Source organism: Lasioglossum baleicum, chromosome 10, assembly GCF_051020765.1.
Source record: "Lasioglossum baleicum chromosome 10, iyLasBale1, whole genome shotgun sequence".
Taxonomy (NCBI): domain Eukaryota; kingdom Metazoa; phylum Arthropoda; class Insecta; order Hymenoptera; family Halictidae; genus Lasioglossum; species Lasioglossum baleicum.
In genome coordinates, this window is record NC_134938.1 from 13166441 (window position 1) to 13186018 (window position 19578).

The 19578-nt window shown below is 38.5% G+C and overlaps 5 protein-coding genes across 7 annotated transcripts; 2 read left to right on the top strand and 3 right to left on the bottom strand.

Annotated features, from left to right (window-relative positions):
• Window positions 1-892: 892 nt before the first annotated feature.
• Elm (calcineurin like EF-hand protein 1 elm) lies at window positions 893-2421 on the top strand. Its single transcript, XM_076432488.1, has 4 exons — window positions 893-1128; window positions 1520-1783; window positions 1873-1966; window positions 2038-2421. The coding sequence occupies exons 1-4, from the start codon at window positions 1062-1064 to the stop codon at window positions 2180-2182; spliced, it is 570 nt and encodes a 189-aa protein (XP_076288603.1). The 5' UTR covers window positions 893-1061; the 3' UTR covers window positions 2183-2421.
• Window positions 2166-7547, bottom strand: Sec23 (transport protein Sec23). Of its 2 annotated transcripts, XM_076432483.1 has the most exons (12): window positions 7359-7547; window positions 6954-7236; window positions 6794-6880; window positions 6002-6248; window positions 5677-5926; window positions 4947-5597; window positions 4735-4888; window positions 4507-4658; window positions 4044-4218; window positions 3744-3965; window positions 3560-3580; window positions 2166-3001 (listed from the first exon to the last, which is right to left on the bottom strand). In XM_076432483.1, exons 2-12 carry the CDS (start codon window positions 7230-7232, stop codon window positions 2912-2914), a joined length of 2328 nt encoding a protein of 775 aa, XP_076288598.1. In that variant the 5' UTR covers window positions 7233-7236; window positions 7359-7547; the 3' UTR covers window positions 2166-2911. The 2 variants fall into 2 exon arrangements, with proteins under 2 accessions (XP_076288598.1, XP_076288599.1); XM_076432484.1 differs by lacking the exon at window positions 3560-3580.
• Window positions 7548-12914: 5367 nt separating this feature from the next.
• Window positions 12915-16758, top strand: LOC143213034 (ufm1-specific protease 2-like). 2 transcript variants are annotated; one of them, XR_013009847.1, is made up of 11 exons: window positions 12915-13347; window positions 13414-13629; window positions 13726-13953; window positions 14033-14200; window positions 14282-14375; window positions 14565-14825; window positions 14906-15052; window positions 15117-15252; window positions 15342-15595; window positions 15676-15984; window positions 16254-16758. XR_013009847.1 is itself a non-coding variant. In XM_076432485.1 (10 exons), exons 1-10 carry the CDS (start codon window positions 13309-13311, stop codon window positions 15885-15887), a joined length of 1755 nt encoding a protein of 584 aa, XP_076288600.1. In that variant the 5' UTR covers window positions 12916-13308; the 3' UTR covers window positions 15888-16758. The 2 variants fall into 2 exon arrangements, 1 of the variants encoding a protein (XP_076288600.1); XM_076432485.1 differs by having other exon boundaries at window positions 12916-13347; window positions 15676-16758.
• Window positions 16759-16814: 56 nt separating this feature from the next.
• LOC143213037 (mitochondrial import inner membrane translocase subunit Tim8-like) lies at window positions 16815-17759 on the bottom strand. Its single transcript, XM_076432489.1, has 2 exons — window positions 17486-17759; window positions 16815-17058 (listed from the first exon to the last, which is right to left on the bottom strand). Exons 1-2 carry the CDS (start codon window positions 17597-17599, stop codon window positions 16885-16887), a joined length of 288 nt encoding a protein of 95 aa, XP_076288604.1. The 5' UTR covers window positions 17600-17759; the 3' UTR covers window positions 16815-16884.
• A 379-nt stretch (window positions 17760-18138) lies between these two features.
• LOC143213169 (pyridoxal phosphate homeostasis protein) lies at window positions 18139-19520 on the bottom strand. Its single transcript, XM_076432781.1, has 4 exons — window positions 19191-19520; window positions 18752-19112; window positions 18432-18673; window positions 18139-18341 (listed from the first exon to the last, which is right to left on the bottom strand). Exons 1-4 carry the CDS (start codon window positions 19260-19262, stop codon window positions 18270-18272), a joined length of 747 nt encoding a protein of 248 aa, XP_076288896.1. The 5' UTR covers window positions 19263-19520; the 3' UTR covers window positions 18139-18269.
• Window positions 19521-19578: the final 58 nt, after the last annotated feature.

Below are 19578 nucleotides of genomic sequence, written 5' to 3' on the forward strand. Positions count from 1 at the left end.
TACATCGATGCGCCTGTCGAAGAAATGGCATTCTGTAATTCAAATCCAATTAATTCGAACTGGTCTCTGTAAAGAGACAATTGTTTCAAATTACAGAAACACAATAAAAAGTTGTATTTAGAGCATGGGTTTTCTCTTTTTTTTTTACATATTATTGTTGTACTAGAAATTTCGAACACTTACAGCTCATGGCATTGTTTAACACGTTCGAGAATCTTGCAAGATTCAAATATACTAATTATTGTTAGTTACTGTAAACATATTATTTATTGATACCATAATATTACAAATACTAATATTTCTGTGTGTGAGTTAAAAATATTTAACATTTATACTACCAAATACTTGAAATTCTCAAAGTTATGTTTATTAGTATAAATAATTCGATAGGTTATTTGCGGGTGAAGATTTGAACTGAAATGAAAAAATATATATTTTAATAAAGCAGCTAGTTTTGCAAAGAACAATTCAAAAATTTCCAAAGCAAACTCTAGCTTTGTATAATACGTGCTGTAAGAAATGTTGTAAAAATAGAGGAACTGAACGAATCTTATTGTTATTTAAAAATACGTTTTCTGAAATTACAAAAGTGATTTCCGGACCGCGTGATTCAAAACTAATGTGTATGATTTTCCACTGAAATATAAAAATTCGCGTGCGAACAGGTATTGCTTATTGCTTAGCAGAAAGCGTATTATCATTATCAAGTTTGATAAAAGGATTAAAATTTTCATATCACAGGCTTTTATCTCCTGATTGATTCTAGAAGATTAAATACACAGACGTAAATATCTGGTAAAATCGGAATTCTATATTACCACCGTCGAGATTTCGTCGGTGTTATTACTTTGGCCGCTTAGCGCAGCACTATACCGAAGCATAAAATTACAAACATGGCCACCGCCACTCTTCGTTTCATTTTATCTTGGATTTACCTTGAAAATTTGGATCTACCAGAAAAGTGCAGAAAAGTAAATATGATCTAGAAAGAGTAGTTGAGAGTATTTAGTGCAGAGTAGTGTGACGCGATAAGAAATTCGTCGAATTAGGTTCTCAGAAATATGGGAAATAAATCTAGCCTACTGTTGCGCGAAGAGGAAATAGCGCGAATCCAAGATGCCACTGGATGTAAGTTTCGTTGTATATTCCAATTATTAATATTAATTAATGAATAATAATTAAATATTAACCGTAAATGGCAATTTTCAAGCTCTATAACAAACAAAGCAAATTTTCCGTGGTTAATCTTGTGATGTCATCGAGTCGAATGTAGTTAAATGAGATGATGACTGAATGACTCATTTCAATTTTTGTAGACAAATTTGAAGAAAGTGGTACCAAATAAAATCCTATTTTCATTGGTAATATTTGTAAGTCCAAAGTAAATAAAAATCGTACCAAATTTTATCGAATTTGATGCACCAGCATTTTTTCAAAATTTGTAGAAACCACAAATGCATAAAGATCCGCAGTCTACATATAATGCTGTTGATGTAATTATGACTTGTAATAATTATAGTTACACCGAATCAAATTGAACGACTGTACAGTCGTTTCACCAGCCTAGACAGAGGAGATTGCGGCACATTGAGTCGCGAGGATTTCCTCAGGATCCCAGAATTGGCGATCAATCCATTAGGCGACAGAATTGTAAATGCATTTTTCGACGAGAGCGGAAACGACAGAGTGAACTTCTTGGAGTTCATGCAAGTTCTCGCTTGCTTCAGGCCCATTAAAAAAAATGGCCCTAACAGGTTGAACTCCAGACAACAGAAACTTCAGTGTAAGTGCAATATGCTTGGCATTTATTGAAACAGAGCAGCGAGCTCATTGAATCGTTGTCGGAATGACTTATTATATTTCTTATTGTAGTTGCTTTTAAAATGTACGACCTGGATAACGACGACCTAATATCGAAGGATGAGCTCCTAACTATATTGCACATGATGGTCGGGGCAAACATTAGGTAAGGATTTATTTGAACCTTCTAACATCAATCAGAGAACACGAGTTACGATTGTTGAATCTTTATCCCAGCGAAGAACAGTTAACCAGTATAGCGGAAAGAACTATATCGGAGGCTGATGAGAATGGTGACGGAATGATATCTTTTAAAGAGTTCTCTAAGGCACTAGAACGAACAGACGTGGAACAAAAGATGTCCATCAGATTTCTTAGCTAATTTATTTTACATTCCTTATAATTGAAAATGTGTTACTAAAGAAAAATATATATTAAAGATGTATTAAAACTTATCGGTTAATTAAAAAGTAAAGCTGCTGTCCGTCTTCTTGTGTGTGAGATAGCATAGAAACCTTATTTATTTCGAACGATCTGTAATAATCGCTGACACACTCGCAGTTCACATTCCTCGTGAAAACGGGTATAATTTGTACAAATAAAAAACTTGGATGTTTGGGATATCGTTGTTGTAATTTACGGTATATAAATTCGGTAATTATTACAGGTTCCGGCGATCTACGGTTCACAATGTCTAGTTATATAGCTCGTTTACGTGCTTTGCTGTAACTATTCGTAGCGTACCATCGGAAAATATGTTTAGCCTATGGTTGCGATCCTTTTAAAAGACAGTACAAGATATTTAAAATATGCATCATTATTAATACTATGTATGTACTTTATTTGTACACAAGTCGTAGCTCGACTTTTGGAAAAAATAGTCATCGAGGAATTACATTCTCTTCTTTTTTTATTATTATTATTATTAATCATATGTCTCCATTGTGATCGCGTGATTACTCTTCTCTGTATATATAATATATATATAAATCCTTACCGCACCTACAGTATTCTTACCGATAGATTGCAACTGAATGATCTCATCATAAAGCCTGAGATGATTCGTAATTTTGTTCAAAACAAAATGATGACAACTCTCCTAATCTGTAGTTTAAGCGGTTGATGAAACCGCCAGCTTCTTCAAATGCTCCATAAATACTTGTAAACTGACATCGTCAGTCAAGACGGGTGCTCCGCTCTCCTGAATAAACACAAATCACGATTACAATCCATAGACCATTAGCAATATTTAAAAACCCTTAACCGCACCCAAATAGAAACGGTTAAATAAATACCTAGAAGATACAAGCGTGTAAAAATGAAAGAAAATATGCTTTAACCCAACCACCAGTAAATTGTGACAATACTGTTCTATGGGGTCTGTCCAGACGTACCAGGCGTACACGCCCAGCAGGCAATAGGAGAGCCAAAAAAAATTTGGTCGCATTACTTTCCGGACAGACCCTGTACGAAAATGTTGTATTATATAATATATTTTACGCGTGTTGAATAATAAAGTGATGTTAACAGATGTATGAGATTGTGTCAGTAGTAGTGTGTAGTAGTGTAGCTGTACAATATCGGATTAACGATCGCGTCGATCGTTAAGAGTGGAAGGCTATTCGAAAGAAAAATTGCCATCAATAAACGATTAAGTGTGGTGTTTGGACGCCCGTGTTTCCCCATCACCTAAGCGATCGAATGCAAATGTGAAGAAAATAATTTAAAAAAAAAATAATCAAACGAATGAAAAACACACCCCGTTGGGAATCGGCATCCCCTGGTAACAGGATCACGGTCACATAAAAGAATATTAATTACTATGATTGAAAATTGGAATTGTCGTTTATATAATCGATACGAAATAAAACAAAATATATGATAAATGTTTCACGTGTAACATTCGTATATGACGAGTATTCTGCAATTGAAGATTCACTTACCGCTCCGTAGGCGTACATATTATTGTGAGTTTGACTGGGGTTTACTTTGCTCAACAAAAATCTAGCTTGCGAACCGCCTTGTTCGGTATCGATATACCGAGGTGCGGGGAATCTTCCGGCTAGTATTTCTGCGGCGTCGTCAACAGGTGCTGCTAAGAGTTGCCGGAAGTTTTCATACTCCGGTAGGTCTTGGTATTTTAGCTGACGCCACTGCGCGATCGTCTGTAATCATCGCGTCAGTATTGTAATAACTAGTTTCTCGTTGTCTGATAAGTTCACAAAGATTAATTTAAAAATTACTTCGCCGTGGAATATGAGTATCTGGAAGAAAGTGTCCATCAATAAGATCCTATCCGGTTGTATGGACGAAGTGTCTAGTAAAACTGGTTCTGGAGGGCCACTGAATCCGTAACTGTACAAGATTGGTTGCACCATTATCAAAGAGTTCGTTAAATCTTCTCGCATTAGCATATGTCTGTAATGTCGAACACAAAGTAAAATTAATAGGTTGGCTCAACGTGTTGAACATTAGTTTCTAAGTTTCTGTACTTGGTTTCTACATTATTGATAATACTTATGAGTAGACTGCGGATCTTTATGCGAAATAAAAATTGACTGCATCGATTGCAAGAAATAGAAACTCAATTGAATGTTATTTCTTCCCTTAATGATTTGAATAGAGGAGAAATCGTATATCTTCAATTTTGAAAATTTTCCAACAACTTTGAATTGCATCTACTTAAGTTTCATCTTATCAGCTTACCTGTAGAAACTGGTTTCATCGGGCGAATTGTTGAATACTTGTATGAACTGTGATCTACGAAGGTGATACATAAATTGTGGATACAACGAAAAGTTTTCTGCCAGTCTGAAACTGTTTGGATCGTCCTTAGCGTATTCGCCGAACTTCTGACACTGTAAGAGAACAAATCTTGCATTTACAAGCCACGTTACCATTGAGACGGTAGAAAGTTAAACAGAAAATACTGACTAATCTAATGAGCATACGATCGATCCATCTTAGAACGTCCTGTCCGTCGTTGGACTCTGCTCTGAAAGCAGCTAAACGGGACATGAGAACAGCAGCTGCTTCCTGATCGAATCCAGCGCTTATATGATGCAAGGATGTGGATGCGTCTGCCCAACTGCAATTAGATACAATCTTAACATCAAATACGCTGTTCGATTAATTGTTTTACTTACTTCCTAGCAATCGTGGTCACTCTGATTCTTCGTTGGCCGCTACTGTGTTGATACTGCGTGATGAACTGTATGCAACCTCTTCCACCTTGTGGAATCGGCGCGGTGTGTTGGTTCACAACTTCGAAGAACAACGATGTAGTCGTAGACGGCGTGAGCGAGCAGAATTTCCATTGGCACGTGCCACCTAATCCTACTTCCTGTTCCCCTACGCTTGCTCCTTTCACGCCCAAAGAGACGCAAGGTCCGATTGCTCCAGAAACCTTGATTTCCCGAGAAGTCTTAACTTCTAACGTCGCGTTAAATGCCATCTTCAAGTCTCCTTTACTGTCCTTAGTGAACACACGCTGGAACGTTTGTTTGAACAAAGAGGAATTGAAAGAATCTCCCATGACCATGTGACCGCCGGTCGAGTTGCAACATTGCCTCATCTCTAGCAGTCCGGTTTGATCGAGAGCACAAGAGTAAATGTCTATTATGTGCCCGTTAGTTGCAGCTCGCGACGCGAGGGTATCGTAATGTTTGGTCGCCTTCTTCATATGCTTAGCATTGTCCTTCTGGATGTCGTGATGTGACCTAATTGGCTGCCTCAAGTCATCGGTCACAACCTGACCAGGACCTTGAGAACAAGGCCCGCCAACAAACAGCATTATTCTGCAAGACAGGTGTATATTATTTAATAAATCTTTCTCTGATTTCGATAATCTTTGGACCAATGCAAATGAATTTGTACCTAGCACCTGTGTTGGCATAACTAGCTTCCAAAAGACCAGTGGCAACAGCCAAAGCAACACCGGTAGATCTCAACGGACGTTTCCCTGGGCCCACAGGCCAAGGATCGCGTTGCAACTCTCCCAAGAGATCCGTTAAACTCATGTCGCACTTATGTACAGGCTGCAAGAAACGATTCGCTGGTGGAAGCGGCTGGCCTCCGGGTCCTCTCTGTTGATTTATATTCTGTCCCGGCACTGGTCGACCGATGCCTAAGAAATATCAAAGTAACCGTAGTCTGCTGACTTAATTTACGTGCGCCGCTTAGCTGTACCACAAGAACCTACCGAGCATGTCTTGAACCTGTTTCGGTTGCAAGTCTTTGGTGCCACGAAAGACATAACTTTTACTGCATCCTTCACAACCCAGTTCGTGGACTTGAACCATTCTGCCGAACGTAATGAGACCGATCAGCGCATTAGGTGGAAGCAACGAGAGGGACATTTGAAGAGAATCTTTGAGAGAACCCAGCTCTTCGTCGTCCATACATGTGTCCACGACCAACAAGAAAATAGGCGGCATACATTGCGCTCTCTGGATCGAAACAGCAAACGAATACATCAATGAACAAATCGTCGGCGATAACATTATTATTTTTATCAGTACTATTCAATGTAAACTCGCGAGGTTGCAAAGCTTCCGTAGACACAATATTAGATACCAGCATAATTGTACTACTACTAATTTAATTTTAGAAATTAATCCTGAAGGATTGCCGGAATAAAAATATAGTGGTGCATCCCTTTGAGCTAACAGCTACCTGTTTACCAAATTTCAACTTTCTATGCCTTCTGTGTTTCGAGATTTTTTACCGTTACAGAGGACAGAGAAATAACTAATTTAATTTTAGAAATTGATCCCGCGAAGGACTTCTGGGATAAAAACATATTCGTGCACCCCTTTGGGCTAATGGCTACCTGTTTACCAAATTTCAGCGTTGCTACACAGGTAGTCAGCAATTCAACTGGCAATTATATATGTAGATTACAAGTGGATGCGATTTAGAGAATCGAATGAAGACCCTTACGGACGAGCTTACTGTGAATGGTACTACTTCATGCTCCTTCATTGTTCCTTACCATTACAGTATATTCGATTGTTGAGAACAACGGAATGAGTTCAGCAGGTTGATGCTGCTCCGAAATGGCAGCATATTGTGGAGGGAACTGAAAATATAAAATAACGTTATACACATTTCTTAGATCCTTGTATTTAACTTCGCTGTTAGAAAGTACTCACAGGATTCCTCTGAAAGCACAAATTGCACACCCACAATTTAGCGCGATAGTCTACCTGGCAGAGCGGATTCAAGATTGCTCTGCAAGTAGATCTCGTACACAAAACGGGTTCGTATTGTATAGGTGGAAGATCTGGTCTTTCTTTGATGGGCTGGTACAATGTACCTAATGGCACGACTAATCTGGTGGCATCGATGCGGGACGAGGGCCAAACATTCCAGGTGAAACGTACCCCGTCGCGGTCTTCATTTTGTTGAATGAAATCTTCGTAGGTAGTCATGTTGCTGTAACAATCGACAACCACATGGTGAAAGATCTGTAGCGTGCGTACCGTGTGTTATACACATTATTGTCAAATATGTGACAAGTGTTAAACTTGTGAAAGTTGATTTAGGTTAGTGCTTACCTGAGCGCACCGATGATACCCGCGGATTCTCGATTATGTTGTTGAAACAATTCGAATTGAACTCCTGCTATTAGCTTCTCATAATTGTAGCATTATTCTGCGAACGAATCGAAACGATACGGCTTCACGTTAACAGCACAACTCGTGCCGTCATTGAGGCCACGTCACTTGGAGCTTTCGAAGAGCTAACATCCGCGCATGCGCGCATGGAACGGCTTTTAATTATCTATTTGAATGGAAACTCGCAAAGTAAAGAAAAAGTGAAATTTTAAGAGCTCATGCCTGCCTCACGCTTGCCTCGCGCCGTCGCCGGACCATCTGACGGAAAATTACAAAAACACAATTACAAAATACAAAAAAAGCCCGTATAAAATGTACTCTTGAAACATAATAAGTCCACTCGATGTATAGTTCAAACACTTCAAACAAAACCCGCGAATGGACCATTTTCTCGCAACACTAATTTACAAGATACGTGTTGAACGTATCAAAAAACCAAACGCGACCAGTGCATTGTTATTCGCGATGTTAATTTAATAAATACAATACAAAGAACTCCCGTGCACTTTCGTTTCTTTCTACGCAACTCTAAATGGAAACCCGATAGCAGCCATTTTTTATGAGGGAGGGGGAAGCCAAGCCGAACAAATAATAAATAATAACATTTCGAATCAAACGCGAGTAGTGCATTATTTGTCGTGATGCTAATTTATTAAATTCGATATAGAAAACTCCCGTTGCCCTATAATTTCTTTGTACATAATTCTAGGGGGGAAGCAATGGCTGCGAGTAATCGGGGGCCTCCACACCGGCTGCGAGTACTCAGGGGCAGCCAGTCAGCCACACCGGCTGCGAGTACTCAGGGGCAGTCAGTCAGCCACACCGGCTGCGAGTAATCAGGGGCAGTCGTATCAGGGTGCAGTGCGGCAATTCAATAATCGCAACTCTAAAAGGCGGGATTTTCTACCACTTGCATATTGGAAAACGTCTACATACATTAAATCGATTCGATTCTTCGAATTCTGGCAGTATATGCGAAAAAGGGATTATACTTACAATGTTAGCGACCGTATTGAAGCTTAATTTTAGGAAAATCAACAATTCCTATTTCAAATTTTATATGAGACACCTCAATTTGTAATTTCAAAATATTTCATAAACGAGAATTATTACCTTCCACTTTTTTATACATAAATGTTCCAAGAATCGATCTGTGAGAACAGAAATATATGTTGAAAAGACTTTATAATTCTAAAAAATTAGATGGCAAGGTGTTCAATAGAGAGCTTGTCCACATCGTTGGCAAAAGGAATTATTATAAACATTAAACAGCTAGAATTAATAAATGTCTCATAGTATTATGTTGAATAAATTAATGCATGCGAATGTGTTCATGGTTTAAAAGTTATTCTGTATCTCGAATTTTATTGTCCATTTTTACGAAAAATTAGATGGCAAGGTGGTCAAGGGAGTGCACGCGTTAAGGGGGCCGTCTCCTAGCAGATGACGGTCGCGCGTGAACACTCACACACCGCTAGAGTACACTCACACACCGCTAGACCACGTATACGTACGCGAGAATTGCTAGGATCAGGGAAATGCGTTCTGATTTCTCGATAATGCAAAGACGGGGGTTTTTATTAGTCAAAATCGCTAGATAAAAGATCAATCTAGTGCGCTGTTTGCTTCAAAAGTCGTTCTTTTACGTTTCCGAGCAATGATTTTGCAATATTCGGCTGCATGTTGCCCGTCGCATGTTGCCCGTTAGATGGCGCTGCAGTCACGCCGGCGTACTAGCCTCTCCGACGGGCAACATGCAGCCGAATATTGCAAAATCATTGCTCGGAAACGTAAAAGAACGACTTTTGAAGCAAACAGCGCACTAGATTGATCTTTTATCTAGCGATTTTGACTAATAAAAACCCCCGTCTTTGCATTATCGAGAAATCAGAACGCATTTCCCTGATCCTAGCAATTCTCGCGTACGTATACGTGGTCTAGCGGTGTGTGAGTGTACTCTAGCGGTGTGTGAGTGTTCACGCGCGACCGTCATCTGCTAGGAGACGGCCCCCTTAACATCATTAGCAAAAGGAATTGTTATAAACATTAAAAACAGCCAGAAATAATAAATTTATCTGTGAATTGTATTGAATAAATTAATACGTGCGAATGTCCATGGTTTAAAAGTTATTACGTATCATGAAAACTATTAGCCACTTTGACTAAAAAATTAGGTGGTCAGATAGCCAAGGGATTGCTTGTGGACATCGCTGTAAAATAGAATTGTTATAAACATTAACCAGCTGGAAACAATAAATTTATCAATAATTGTCACGGCGATCGACATCGATCGATATTCGGCGGAGTGGGGGGCGCCGCTCGAGCTCGGCGGCTCGGCGAGAGCTCTCCGTTAGTCAGTCAGTCGGGGCGGGGGGACCGGCGTGAGCGGACGTGCTGCGGAACCAGGAGCGCCAGGAGAACCGGAGGGACCAGAGGTGGACTAGAGGTCATCTACAGTTACCCTGGCCTACCTTCAACTGTTCATTCAAGGAACAACGGTAAGTTTGATTACTAATATTTTTCAAAGCTTCCTTTGTCTTTTCAAACTTGTCCTTCATACTTTTGAAATTTTCATCGAGACTTTCGATGAAGACTATTAAGTCTTCTTTAAATTTATTAATTTTATTCTTTATAAAAATTACATTTTGAGCGTCCCACTCGTATGCAGGATTATAATTGCTCTTGTGAACTGCTTCGTTGGTTGTATTCGCACTTCTGTGCGGGGTTACAACTGCTCTCATGAGCTGGTTCTTTGGTTGTATTCGCGCTCATGTGCATGGTTAGGTTTGCGCTTACGTGCGGGGTTATATTTGCGCTTGTGAGCTGGTTTCTGGTTGTATTCGCACTCATGTGCAGAATTATAATTGGTCTTGTGACCTGGTTGTGTTCGCACTCCTCTACAGGATTATAAATTATAATTGCCCTTGTAAACAAGTTGTATTCGTACTCATGTGCATGGTTAGGTTTGCGCTTATGTGCGGGTTTATATTTGCTCTCGTGAGCTGATTACATTCGCATTCGTGTGCGTGATTTAATTCCGTATTCAACTGCATTGTTTCTAAATACGATTAGTCTGTTTCAGCTAGATTACAACAGCCCGCTGCTAACAAAGACGACACACCAAATGAAGAGGACACATCAACGAAGAGGAAGAAGACTACAGTGTATTTTGAAGTTGGTTATATGTATACGATCTATATATTAAGATTGTATATCATCGTTGTAAATATGTCGTGTTTCATAAGTCCCTCTTCCTACAAATTTTCTCATCTTGTTTGAAATTGGCATTCCTCCGATCGGAGGTCCCCCAGGGGCTCACTCACGGATGGGGCCGTGAGTGAGTACGGGGTGTAGCGTCCCCGGGGCACCCGAATCGCCTATAGGCCGCACCCGTGTGCGGGGTTAGTTTGGCTCTCGTGAGCTGGTGTTAGGTTGGCTCTCGTGAGCTGGTTAGATTCGCACTCGTGTGCGGGGTTAGTTTGGTTCTCGTGAACTGGTTCTAGGTTTGCTCTCGTGAGCGGGTATTAGGTTTGCACTCGTGTGCAGGGTTATGTATTGTTATGTCTAACTATATTATTAGTCTGTTTCAGCTAGAATACACCAAGAAGAAGACATACCAAGAATAGGACACACCAAGAAGAGGACAAACCAAGAAGACTGCGGCGTATTCTTAAGTTAGTTTTATTTGCCGAGCAATTATTGTCTTAGCGTCACCCCCGAACCTGAGCCTTCTGCTCAGGCTCATGTTTCTTATTTGCGAATCAAAGCCTTCTGCTTTGATTCTTCCCCTTTTGCGATTTAGTTGTTTGGTCCCCAATAATTGCTCGGCTTGCGTGCGTTAATTTTTAAGAGCTTGTACTATGCCCATCTGTATATACCCATAATATTGTAGTAATTATTGGCATTGGTATTATTTGCTCGATTTAACGTTTTTGGTTTAATCTCTAAATCTGTAATACCATATACATATGCATATCTAGTTATCAGGATATCAGGATACAAAGGTATCAGCATATCAGTTTAGCAGTATATCGCATATCACTATATCTGTATATCAGTATAGAATTACCATAACAATGAATCAGTATAATACCAATGCCAATAATTAATTGCGTGCGTGCGTGCGGTAATTTTTAAACTCGTATAACTTTGTTGTAAATATGTCGAGTAATTATTGCCGTAACTTCACTTTACTCGACTCGTATATTTGACTCCGACACAGCAGAAGGCTGTGTCGGACCTTGCTTGTATGTACCAGTCCGGTTGGAGCCAGTATTCGGTGTCGATACATTGAGAGGGTTGGTTCATTGAGACTTGTTCACTCGTATTGCCATTCTCTCTGTTCGTAATCCTACCCGGGTTCACCTCAATGCTTTGCGTTGCCTGGTGGCAGGTAGTTGGCAGAGATTCTCTCTGTTCGTCATCCTACCCGGGTTCACCTCAACGCATTGCATTGCCTGGTGGCAGGTAGTTGGCAGAGAGATGGTGTTACGTTTGAACACTTCTCACTGTCCATTCCTCTTGGTGAGGACACGTCGGGTATCGGCTCTGGCCGGAGCTGCACTGCAAGCATTGTACGCGCCGCGTCACCTTCGAACTAGAGCCTTCTGCTCTGGTTCGCTCTTGTTTTTCACTTTGAAAGAATCAGAGCCTTCTGCCTGATTTGTCTTTAATCCCCGCTGGATCGGAGACTTCTTCTCCGATTCACACCTTTTGCTCCGCGATAATTACTCGACATACTTGCGTAATTTAGTATAAGTCCATCGTTGTTAGAAAGGGAGCCAGAAGGAATATTGCATTCGTTCTGACTCCCTTTCGGGTCTCTTGTGCAGCAACCTCCTCGTGGTGAGACCTGGGCAATCGGTATTATCCTCTATTTGTAAGAACTTTTAGTGTCTTATGAATAAAGGATAATATCGAGCTAATAGCTGCACATTTAATAAATATGTTGATTTTTCAATAAATTCTATTCCTATACCTATTGTCTTTCACAACATTTTGCAATTTTACCTTCCTTCAGATCAAAATATATGTATCATCCAAGCTGATTTGCCCGGGCGTGAACAATGTCATATATCGTCTGGTTCTATTTAGGTAAAGAGACGGGATAGTATTTCGTCGGTGATAGTATTATAAGGCAATTACAGAATGAGTAAATACTATATCATTCTTCTTCTACTTGACGAGTATCTCGTCGTTGATAGAACTTTTAGCGATGTGGTATTTCAGATCACTGTAAGTTCCACGTTATCCCCGCGCCCGTCGCGCCCGGTTACCGGTCCCGCTGAATAACACAGGGGCTGGCAGTCTTTAATAGTATCTCGTCGGTGACGACAGGAGGAGACGCCACCACTTTCTGGCACGCTCACGCTTAGCACGGAACAGCTACTAGGCGCACCGTAGAGCCCGCTTTTACCACGAAACAGCGACCATACCATGCAACAGTGTGGCAGCAGCAGCAGCATGTTTTACAGTTTTAGCTGGTTTTAGCATGAAACAGAACTTTACTAGCCTGTGGCACAAAAATCAGAACTAGCTTCAAGAGATACCAGAGAGATACTATTGGATGATATCAGATGATATCTGATGCTATCCAGCTATCTGGCTATCACTCTCAATCACTCTGCTTCATGATTTCCTCATAACGTTCAACAAATGTGTATATGTACAGTATTCTGTTATTTCTTTTGAAATTGTCGAATTGTCATTCCCATGACAATTGTTTATACTTGCTCTATACTTGCTTGATTGTGTTCCGCGTAGTTTTCGTTCATACGAGTTCGTATAACGCGCTTTTTTTATTAAACATTCCCATATGGTGGTTGCATACGTTCAATTGATTCCGAGTAAATTTATTTAAAACAGGCTGGTGCAGAATTAAATCACGGAAATGGCACCGCAATTACGAATTTTATCGAATGTCTTAGAGGTAAATGTTACACGTTCTTACTACTTATAAACATATTTATATTTCAACATAATTTGTGATTTTCAGCGTTTGAAAAATGTCAATGAGAACGTGACAGGTTATCTGTATGGTGTTATGTACAATAACACATTAACTGTATTAACATTTAGCGTAAACATAGAAAACAACACCGAAGCTAATGTGAATCACACGGTTCTGCAATTGCACATGCCAACAGAAATATATCTCTGTGGTATCGTACATATTGGAGAACGCGAAGAGAAGCTTCCCGATACGTTTCAAGTAGGCCAATTAATTCTATAATTTTATAGTTTCATCACCGATGAGATATTGGTTATGCCTAAGGCACATTTACTAAATCCTCTTTTATTTATTTAGGATATCGATATCACAGATAATCCATTGCTTCTGAAATATTCGAATCGAGACGAAAAAATAGAGGTATATTTTTATATTCACCAAAAACTTGAAGCTGTTAATAGTGTAAATATCATTCATGAAAATGACGTTCAAAAAGAATTTATGTATATCAGATTAAGAGGAAGCTTGCCATTGATCGCTCAGAATGGTAATGTAATGGAGAAATTAGACGAATTGAGAAAAAATGTAAGCTACAATCATTTTGTCGAACATGTCGTGAAATAATCGCTGAAGCTGTTGTAAAGCTGGATCATGTTTTTCACAGATTGCATCAGGAAAAATAGGCATACACTTTCCATCGAAGAACACGTTTTTCCTCAATAATGAAAGTAACCCGAAAGATACATCCTTGAAGGAGCTTATAGACGTACACGAGTATAATCAAGAACACACGAATGCAAAGAAAAATGTTACACGACCAACTGGAGTTGTGGTATATTTTCCTTTGTTTTTTGATAATAGTCTGCAGTTTTGCATTCTTTAAAGAAGATGCTGATTTTATTTTATCCGACAGGATGTTGCAGATGCTAATATACTTCTAAAATTATCCGGAGATAGGATCTCTGAAGAGAACATTAAATGTGCTCCAGTACTCCAATATGTAAAACGTATGTACATATTTACCTATGAAACACTCGAAGTCAGAGACCTTTTGGAGGAAATTTTGGATATGGATTTAGTGATGTATGAACGTATCTCAAAGGATTTTTCGAAATCTTGAAAATCGAACGATCATACATCACTAGACTGCGGATGTTTATGCAGTTAAATGAATAAATATTATATTCATAATTTAGGACAATTCAACAGTTTCGAATGTAATTTACCTATTGATACATTATCTTTGGTCAATATCGACGTGAGTTCGACAGACCTGCACGGCATGTTGGTGGAGTCGATGTGCCGGAATATTAAATTAATAGAAAAGTGTTTCGAGGATCAGCTCAAACAACCCGAGCAACCTATAAAACTGCCTATATCCATTCATTTTAAACCACCAGGCTTGGGACACTTATTTACAGTAGTATACCCGGAAGGTAACACCGACAAGGAAACAGGTAAGTTATTTTCCAGAAGGGTACGAGAACCCGAAAATTATCGAGAGATACGAGTCCCTTGATTAATTTTTAAATTGCAGTGGCATACCGTGAAGTTTTGCATAAAACTTTAGCACTGGATATGACTAGACCTTATTTCTGTTATGGAAATGCTGCGAGATTTACGAGTACAGTACAAACAGATGATATACTTATAAATCCTCACGAAGCGATTTCACAAAACGATGGTATCAAATTTCTTCATCTCGCGATTTCATGTGTCGTATTTCTTGTAACTACTTTTCTTTATAGATATGTTGAGCAGTATACGAAAAGCAGGTGTTGTGCAAGGTTTATACGCGTATCATCATTACATGCAAGACAATTTCGATGATAACGGTTGGGGATGTGCGTACAGGTCTCTACAGACGATTATTTCCTGGTACAGGTACTATTGAGATTCATATTCTATTTATGTACATTAGCAATTAATCTTAATTCACATGACATTTATGAATAATATTTTGAATGTTCTAGATTACAGGGTTACACCGAAGTACCTATACCTTCTCATCAAACGATACAAACATGTTTATTTGATATAGGAGACAAGCCATCGAATTTTATTAATAGTAAACAATGGATTGGTTCTACGGAAGTAGGTTTTGTACTAGAAAGCCTCTTAGGCGTTAGTGTTAAAATACTTTGCGCATCCACGGGCGAAGAAGTATCGGAATTAGCTTCAAACTTGATACATCATTTCCAGACGCAGGGTACACCGATAATGATCGGTACGTAACCTTATATTTATCTTATAGAAAAATATCTTCTTTTGTCGTTAACTGTATTAACATCTCCGAATATTTTCTAGGTGGCGGTGTATTAGCTCACACAATTCTGGGGGTGAGCCGTAACGAGAGTACCGACGACGTGAAGTTTTTAATTCTAGATCCACATTACACAGGATCGGATCATTTACCGACTGTAATAAGTAAGGGCTGGTGTGGGTGGAAAAGCAAAGACTTTTGGAAGAAAAATGCATATTATAACATGTGCCTTCCTCAGAGGCCGTTGTGCATTTAATTCGATTGAATTTGAGCCTAATAGAATATCGAATGCCATCGCACTAACAGTGTTCAAGGGTACTCGTTGCCGACTAATATGTATTGGAAGCAATGTGGTATCTGATTAAATATTGAATTTTGAAGTGTACGTGTAAAGGTCGTTGCAGACTATATCGACACGGCGGCTACCTGTACCGCGCCGCTAGGCCGTTTTGGGTTTCTTCTGTGTATTTCAATGGGGATGCGCACAATAGGCCGTACCGGCGACCCGCCGCATTCCCATTGAAATACACCGCGGCGCGGTGCAGGTAGCCGCCGTGTCGGTATAGTCTGCAACGACCTTAACTTTGAAATATATTCATATTTTGTGACACATTTATTGCAGCGCGAGAGTTGCCATCTAAGAATGTTTGTGAATAGGAACGAAATTGTTGTTGGGCTGTCTAGTATAAACGAATTACATTCTACGAACATCTTCCCCGAATTCCTGGAAACGAGTAGGAAGTATATAGAATGTAAATATTCATTCCAATTTTTTATATTGATACGTCGATGTTATTTGTTTTTCGAACGTTTTGTTATTTTAAATATCGAGCATTCTTTTATATTTAATGTACATGAAATCGAATGCATTTATATATACATATACGCCTGCAGTAATTCTACGCCGAGCACTTTTGCAAATTGAATATAAAAATGTGGATACTGTTTACAAGTCTAATTAGAGGCGTATTTACCATGTGGAAATGTACTAGGTATGCTTCTTATACAATTCTAAATGTATAAACTCCGAGGTACATTGTGTAAAGTGTACGTATAAATTAGTGTGATAAGTGTAATATATAAATTTAACGGTTTATATAAATAAACTTAGAAAAATCATGTTGAAATAGATTAATTCTGTTATTCGACGCAGTGAACCACTTTTTTCGTCATGCGTATGGAATTAAATAAAAAAAACTTAGTTTATTTCCAATTTTCTACAGTAACAATATAATTAGTTTACAATCATCAATTTACATATTTCCTGCACTCTTTTGCAAAAGTTGTGCAAAACGATTGGTAATTAAAAGGGAAACGTCTATAAACCTATCCACACAATTGTTCAAACATGTTTCTGTCCGACTGTCCAATTTGCTTCCTGGTTTATCAACACATTTCTCCCAACAAAAGTCGTTGAATTCATGAATCTAAAAATGTTGAATAGTAATATTTATGGGCCTTTACTAATAATTAGACTGCGGATTTTATGCATTTATGAGAGAAACAAGTAGGAATAATAAGAAACGAGAGAAAATAAATTTTTATTTTGCATAAAGATCCGCTGTCTACTAAATAATAATTCATTTATATCGATGGTCGGGGAATAGAATTTTATGAACGTGTTGTGCAATTACTTTCATAAAGTCAAAATAAATGATTATTTCAATATAAAAATGTCAACTAAAATTTCCAACCAATAGAATTTAATAATAAAATGTTCACCTTAAAATAAGTAAAATAACCTCTCTAACAAGCGAGTGCAGATACGGAATAACGTAAAAAGTTATACACTATGTAATATCTAATTGTTCTCCATTAACATCAGATACATTAAACATTAGATAAATAAGTCACCTGAGCTTGGAATTGTGCTCGTTCCTTTTCAGCCAAAAGAAATTCCTGCAGCTCATTGTCCACTTTGGGCTTTTCATTTTGGAAAGATGAGCTACTGCCGAATAAGTCAGACATGTCTTGCTTTTTTAATGTACAAAAATAGTCTATAAAACAATTTTTCCGATTGATTATGTATTGACTCCAGCATACACGTGGTCGTTATTATTGATAGTCACCACACATTTATTAGTTACGTACAGATTACAGATCCCTCTGCACAAACTTGCGGTGAAACATCGCGCAACTCAGGGTGCATTCCGATTCACGCATACACTGTATAGTGTATGCATAGAGACTCCTATACTACACTATACAGTGTATGCGCATCATGCGTGAATCGGAATGGACCCTCATTCAGTGTATTTCTCTATACAAGCTGCATCGTTACCAACTTCCACGTGACAGTGGTTACTAGAGAGAGTCGCGGTTTCAGATAATATTGGATAACATGCCGTCACGTGTTCCAAGACCCAAGATTACTTCATCTAACAGATGACGGATGAGGGCAAAGTGATGTCGATGTGGCAACAAAATAGCGCGATAAGCGACTTTATGACAAATGCAAGACAAGGACAGACAGTGTACTTATACCATGGGTAAACTATTCGAAAATCATTTTACACAACTATAGTATTATTTTATTTTTACATACAATTTATTGAATCTGAACGATTTGGTTGTTTAATTAATAGATGTCGACCGAAATTGCTGCTGTTCTTATAAAAGAACAGTGCTAAACACATATTTACCAATCCTTCTTTGGTCGTTCTCCAAAGATTGAACTGCCCACTCTGACATTTGTACTGCCCATTTCCACCTACAGAAGTTTATTTTCATTTTATTACATACGTTTTATATGTTTATATATTATACAAACGCAATAATATGGAATCATTGTTAAAAGTACCGCCTGCTCATAATCATTCGACATTCCCATAGATAATTCAATTTTTGTTGGATCAATATCCAATTCCTCGGAAAGATTTCGTTTACATTCTCTCAATTGTAGAAAATCAGGATTCGGCCCGTCAGCCGGATCATATCCATACATGCCTATTGTCATAAGTCCTATAAATTCTAAATTTTTACAATTATCTATAACATGTTTCACAAGGGAACAAACTTCTGAAATTTGACAACCGCTTTTCCCTGTAAGTTGTACATTCGATTGTTATCGTAATACTTGAAAAAGATGAAAATTGTATTATAAATAGAAATGTAGTATACCTTCTTCTTTACTTGTGTTAACTTGTACCATCACTTTTAATTTCAAGTCATCCTGTTTTCTACATTTCAGCCAAGAACTATCCAATGCCGATGAGATTTTCTCATTATCTACTGTTTCAACGACGTACAAATTTGGAACGCTTAATAGTTTGTTCACTTTATTCCGCTGTAAGTGACCGATGAAATGCCAACGTATATCGTTACATTTTGCTAAAATATCTGCATGATGCCCTTTCTCGGCTAACTCGTTCACATAATTTTCACCGAAATGTCTTTGACCGGCTTCGTATGCTTCTATAATCAACTCATGAGAGTGCAATTTACCTACTGCAACTAGACGTGGCTCAACAGTTTTACATTCCTGTAAGAAAAAAGTTTTCTATTATTTATAGTAATATAAAAATGCATTCTTATAACTGCTTTTTTCAAGTGCACATACCAATGGTCTTTTGGCTGAAGCAACTGCAATTTTATTACATACTATTTTCAAATTTTCTGCCACTAAAGACATTTTACCTACTGTAGCTGTACCAATATTATGCAATATCTTTTATGTACACATTTTTTCATATCATTAGGCATCTTATCTTCATCAGAGGAAATGAGAGTGTTCACTGGATTCGTGTATATAGTGTTTGGCTAGAGCAGAGAGTATATACTTTTTGAAAGTACGTACGAAGTGTCATCAGATGAATAAATCATGGTCAGCGTTTACGAAATGGTAGGGATTCATTCAACCAATCAGCCGCAAAGTGATAACGACCGACTGTGAATAGACTTGCTCGGGTGTTTACTGTAAATACGTATTTACTATTAGTTGAACTCGT

Excerpts from the sequence above, each read along its gene's own strand:
- Sec23 (XM_076432483.1), bottom strand. The coding sequence starts at position 7,232 with ATGACTACCTACGAAGATTTCATTCAACAAAATGAAGACCGCGACGGG. Across the intron at positions 6,881-6,953 it reads TGTGCTTTCAGAGGAATCCT|TTCCCTCCACAATATGCTGC; the intron begins GTGAGTACTTTC and ends TTATATTTTCAG. Across the intron at positions 3,002-3,559 it reads GGATGCCGATTCCCAACGGG|GAGAGCGGAGCACCCGTCTT; the intron begins GTGTGTTTTTCA and ends GTGTTTATTCAG.
- LOC143213037 (XM_076432489.1), bottom strand. The coding sequence starts at position 17,599 with ATGTCTGACTTATTCGGCAGTAGCTCATCTTTCCAAAATGAAAAGCCC. Across the intron at positions 17,059-17,485 it reads GAGCACAATTCCAAGCTCAG|ATTCATGAATTCAACGACTT; the intron begins GTGACTTATTTA and ends CAACATTTTTAG.
- Elm (XM_076432488.1), top strand. The coding sequence starts at position 1,062 with ATGGGAAATAAATCTAGCCTACTGTTGCGCGAAGAGGAAATAGCGCGA. Across the intron at positions 1,784-1,872 it reads CAGACAACAGAAACTTCAGT|TTGCTTTTAAAATGTACGAC; the intron begins GTAAGTGCAATA and ends TTCTTATTGTAG. Across the intron at positions 1,967-2,037 it reads ATGGTCGGGGCAAACATTAG|CGAAGAACAGTTAACCAGTA; the intron begins GTAAGGATTTAT and ends TCTTTATCCCAG.
- LOC143213169 (XM_076432781.1), bottom strand. The coding sequence starts at position 19,262 with ATGTCTTTAGTGGCAGAAAATTTGAAAATAGTATGTAATAAAATTGCA. Across the intron at positions 19,113-19,190 it reads CTTCAGCCAAAAGACCATTG|GAATGTAAAACTGTTGAGCC; the intron begins GTATGTGCACTT and ends TTTTTCTTACAG. Across the intron at positions 18,674-18,751 it reads TAACACAAGTAAAGAAGAAG|GGAAAAGCGGTTGTCAAATT; the intron begins GTATACTACATT and ends TACAACTTACAG.
- LOC143213034 (XM_076432485.1), top strand. The coding sequence starts at position 13,309 with ATGGCACCGCAATTACGAATTTTATCGAATGTCTTAGAG. Across the intron at positions 13,954-14,032 it reads TAGACGAATTGAGAAAAAAT|ATTGCATCAGGAAAAATAGG; the intron begins GTAAGCTACAAT and ends TGTTTTTCACAG. Across the intron at positions 15,053-15,116 it reads AGCGATTTCACAAAACGATG|ATATGTTGAGCAGTATACGA; the intron begins GTATCAAATTTC and ends TTTTCTTTATAG.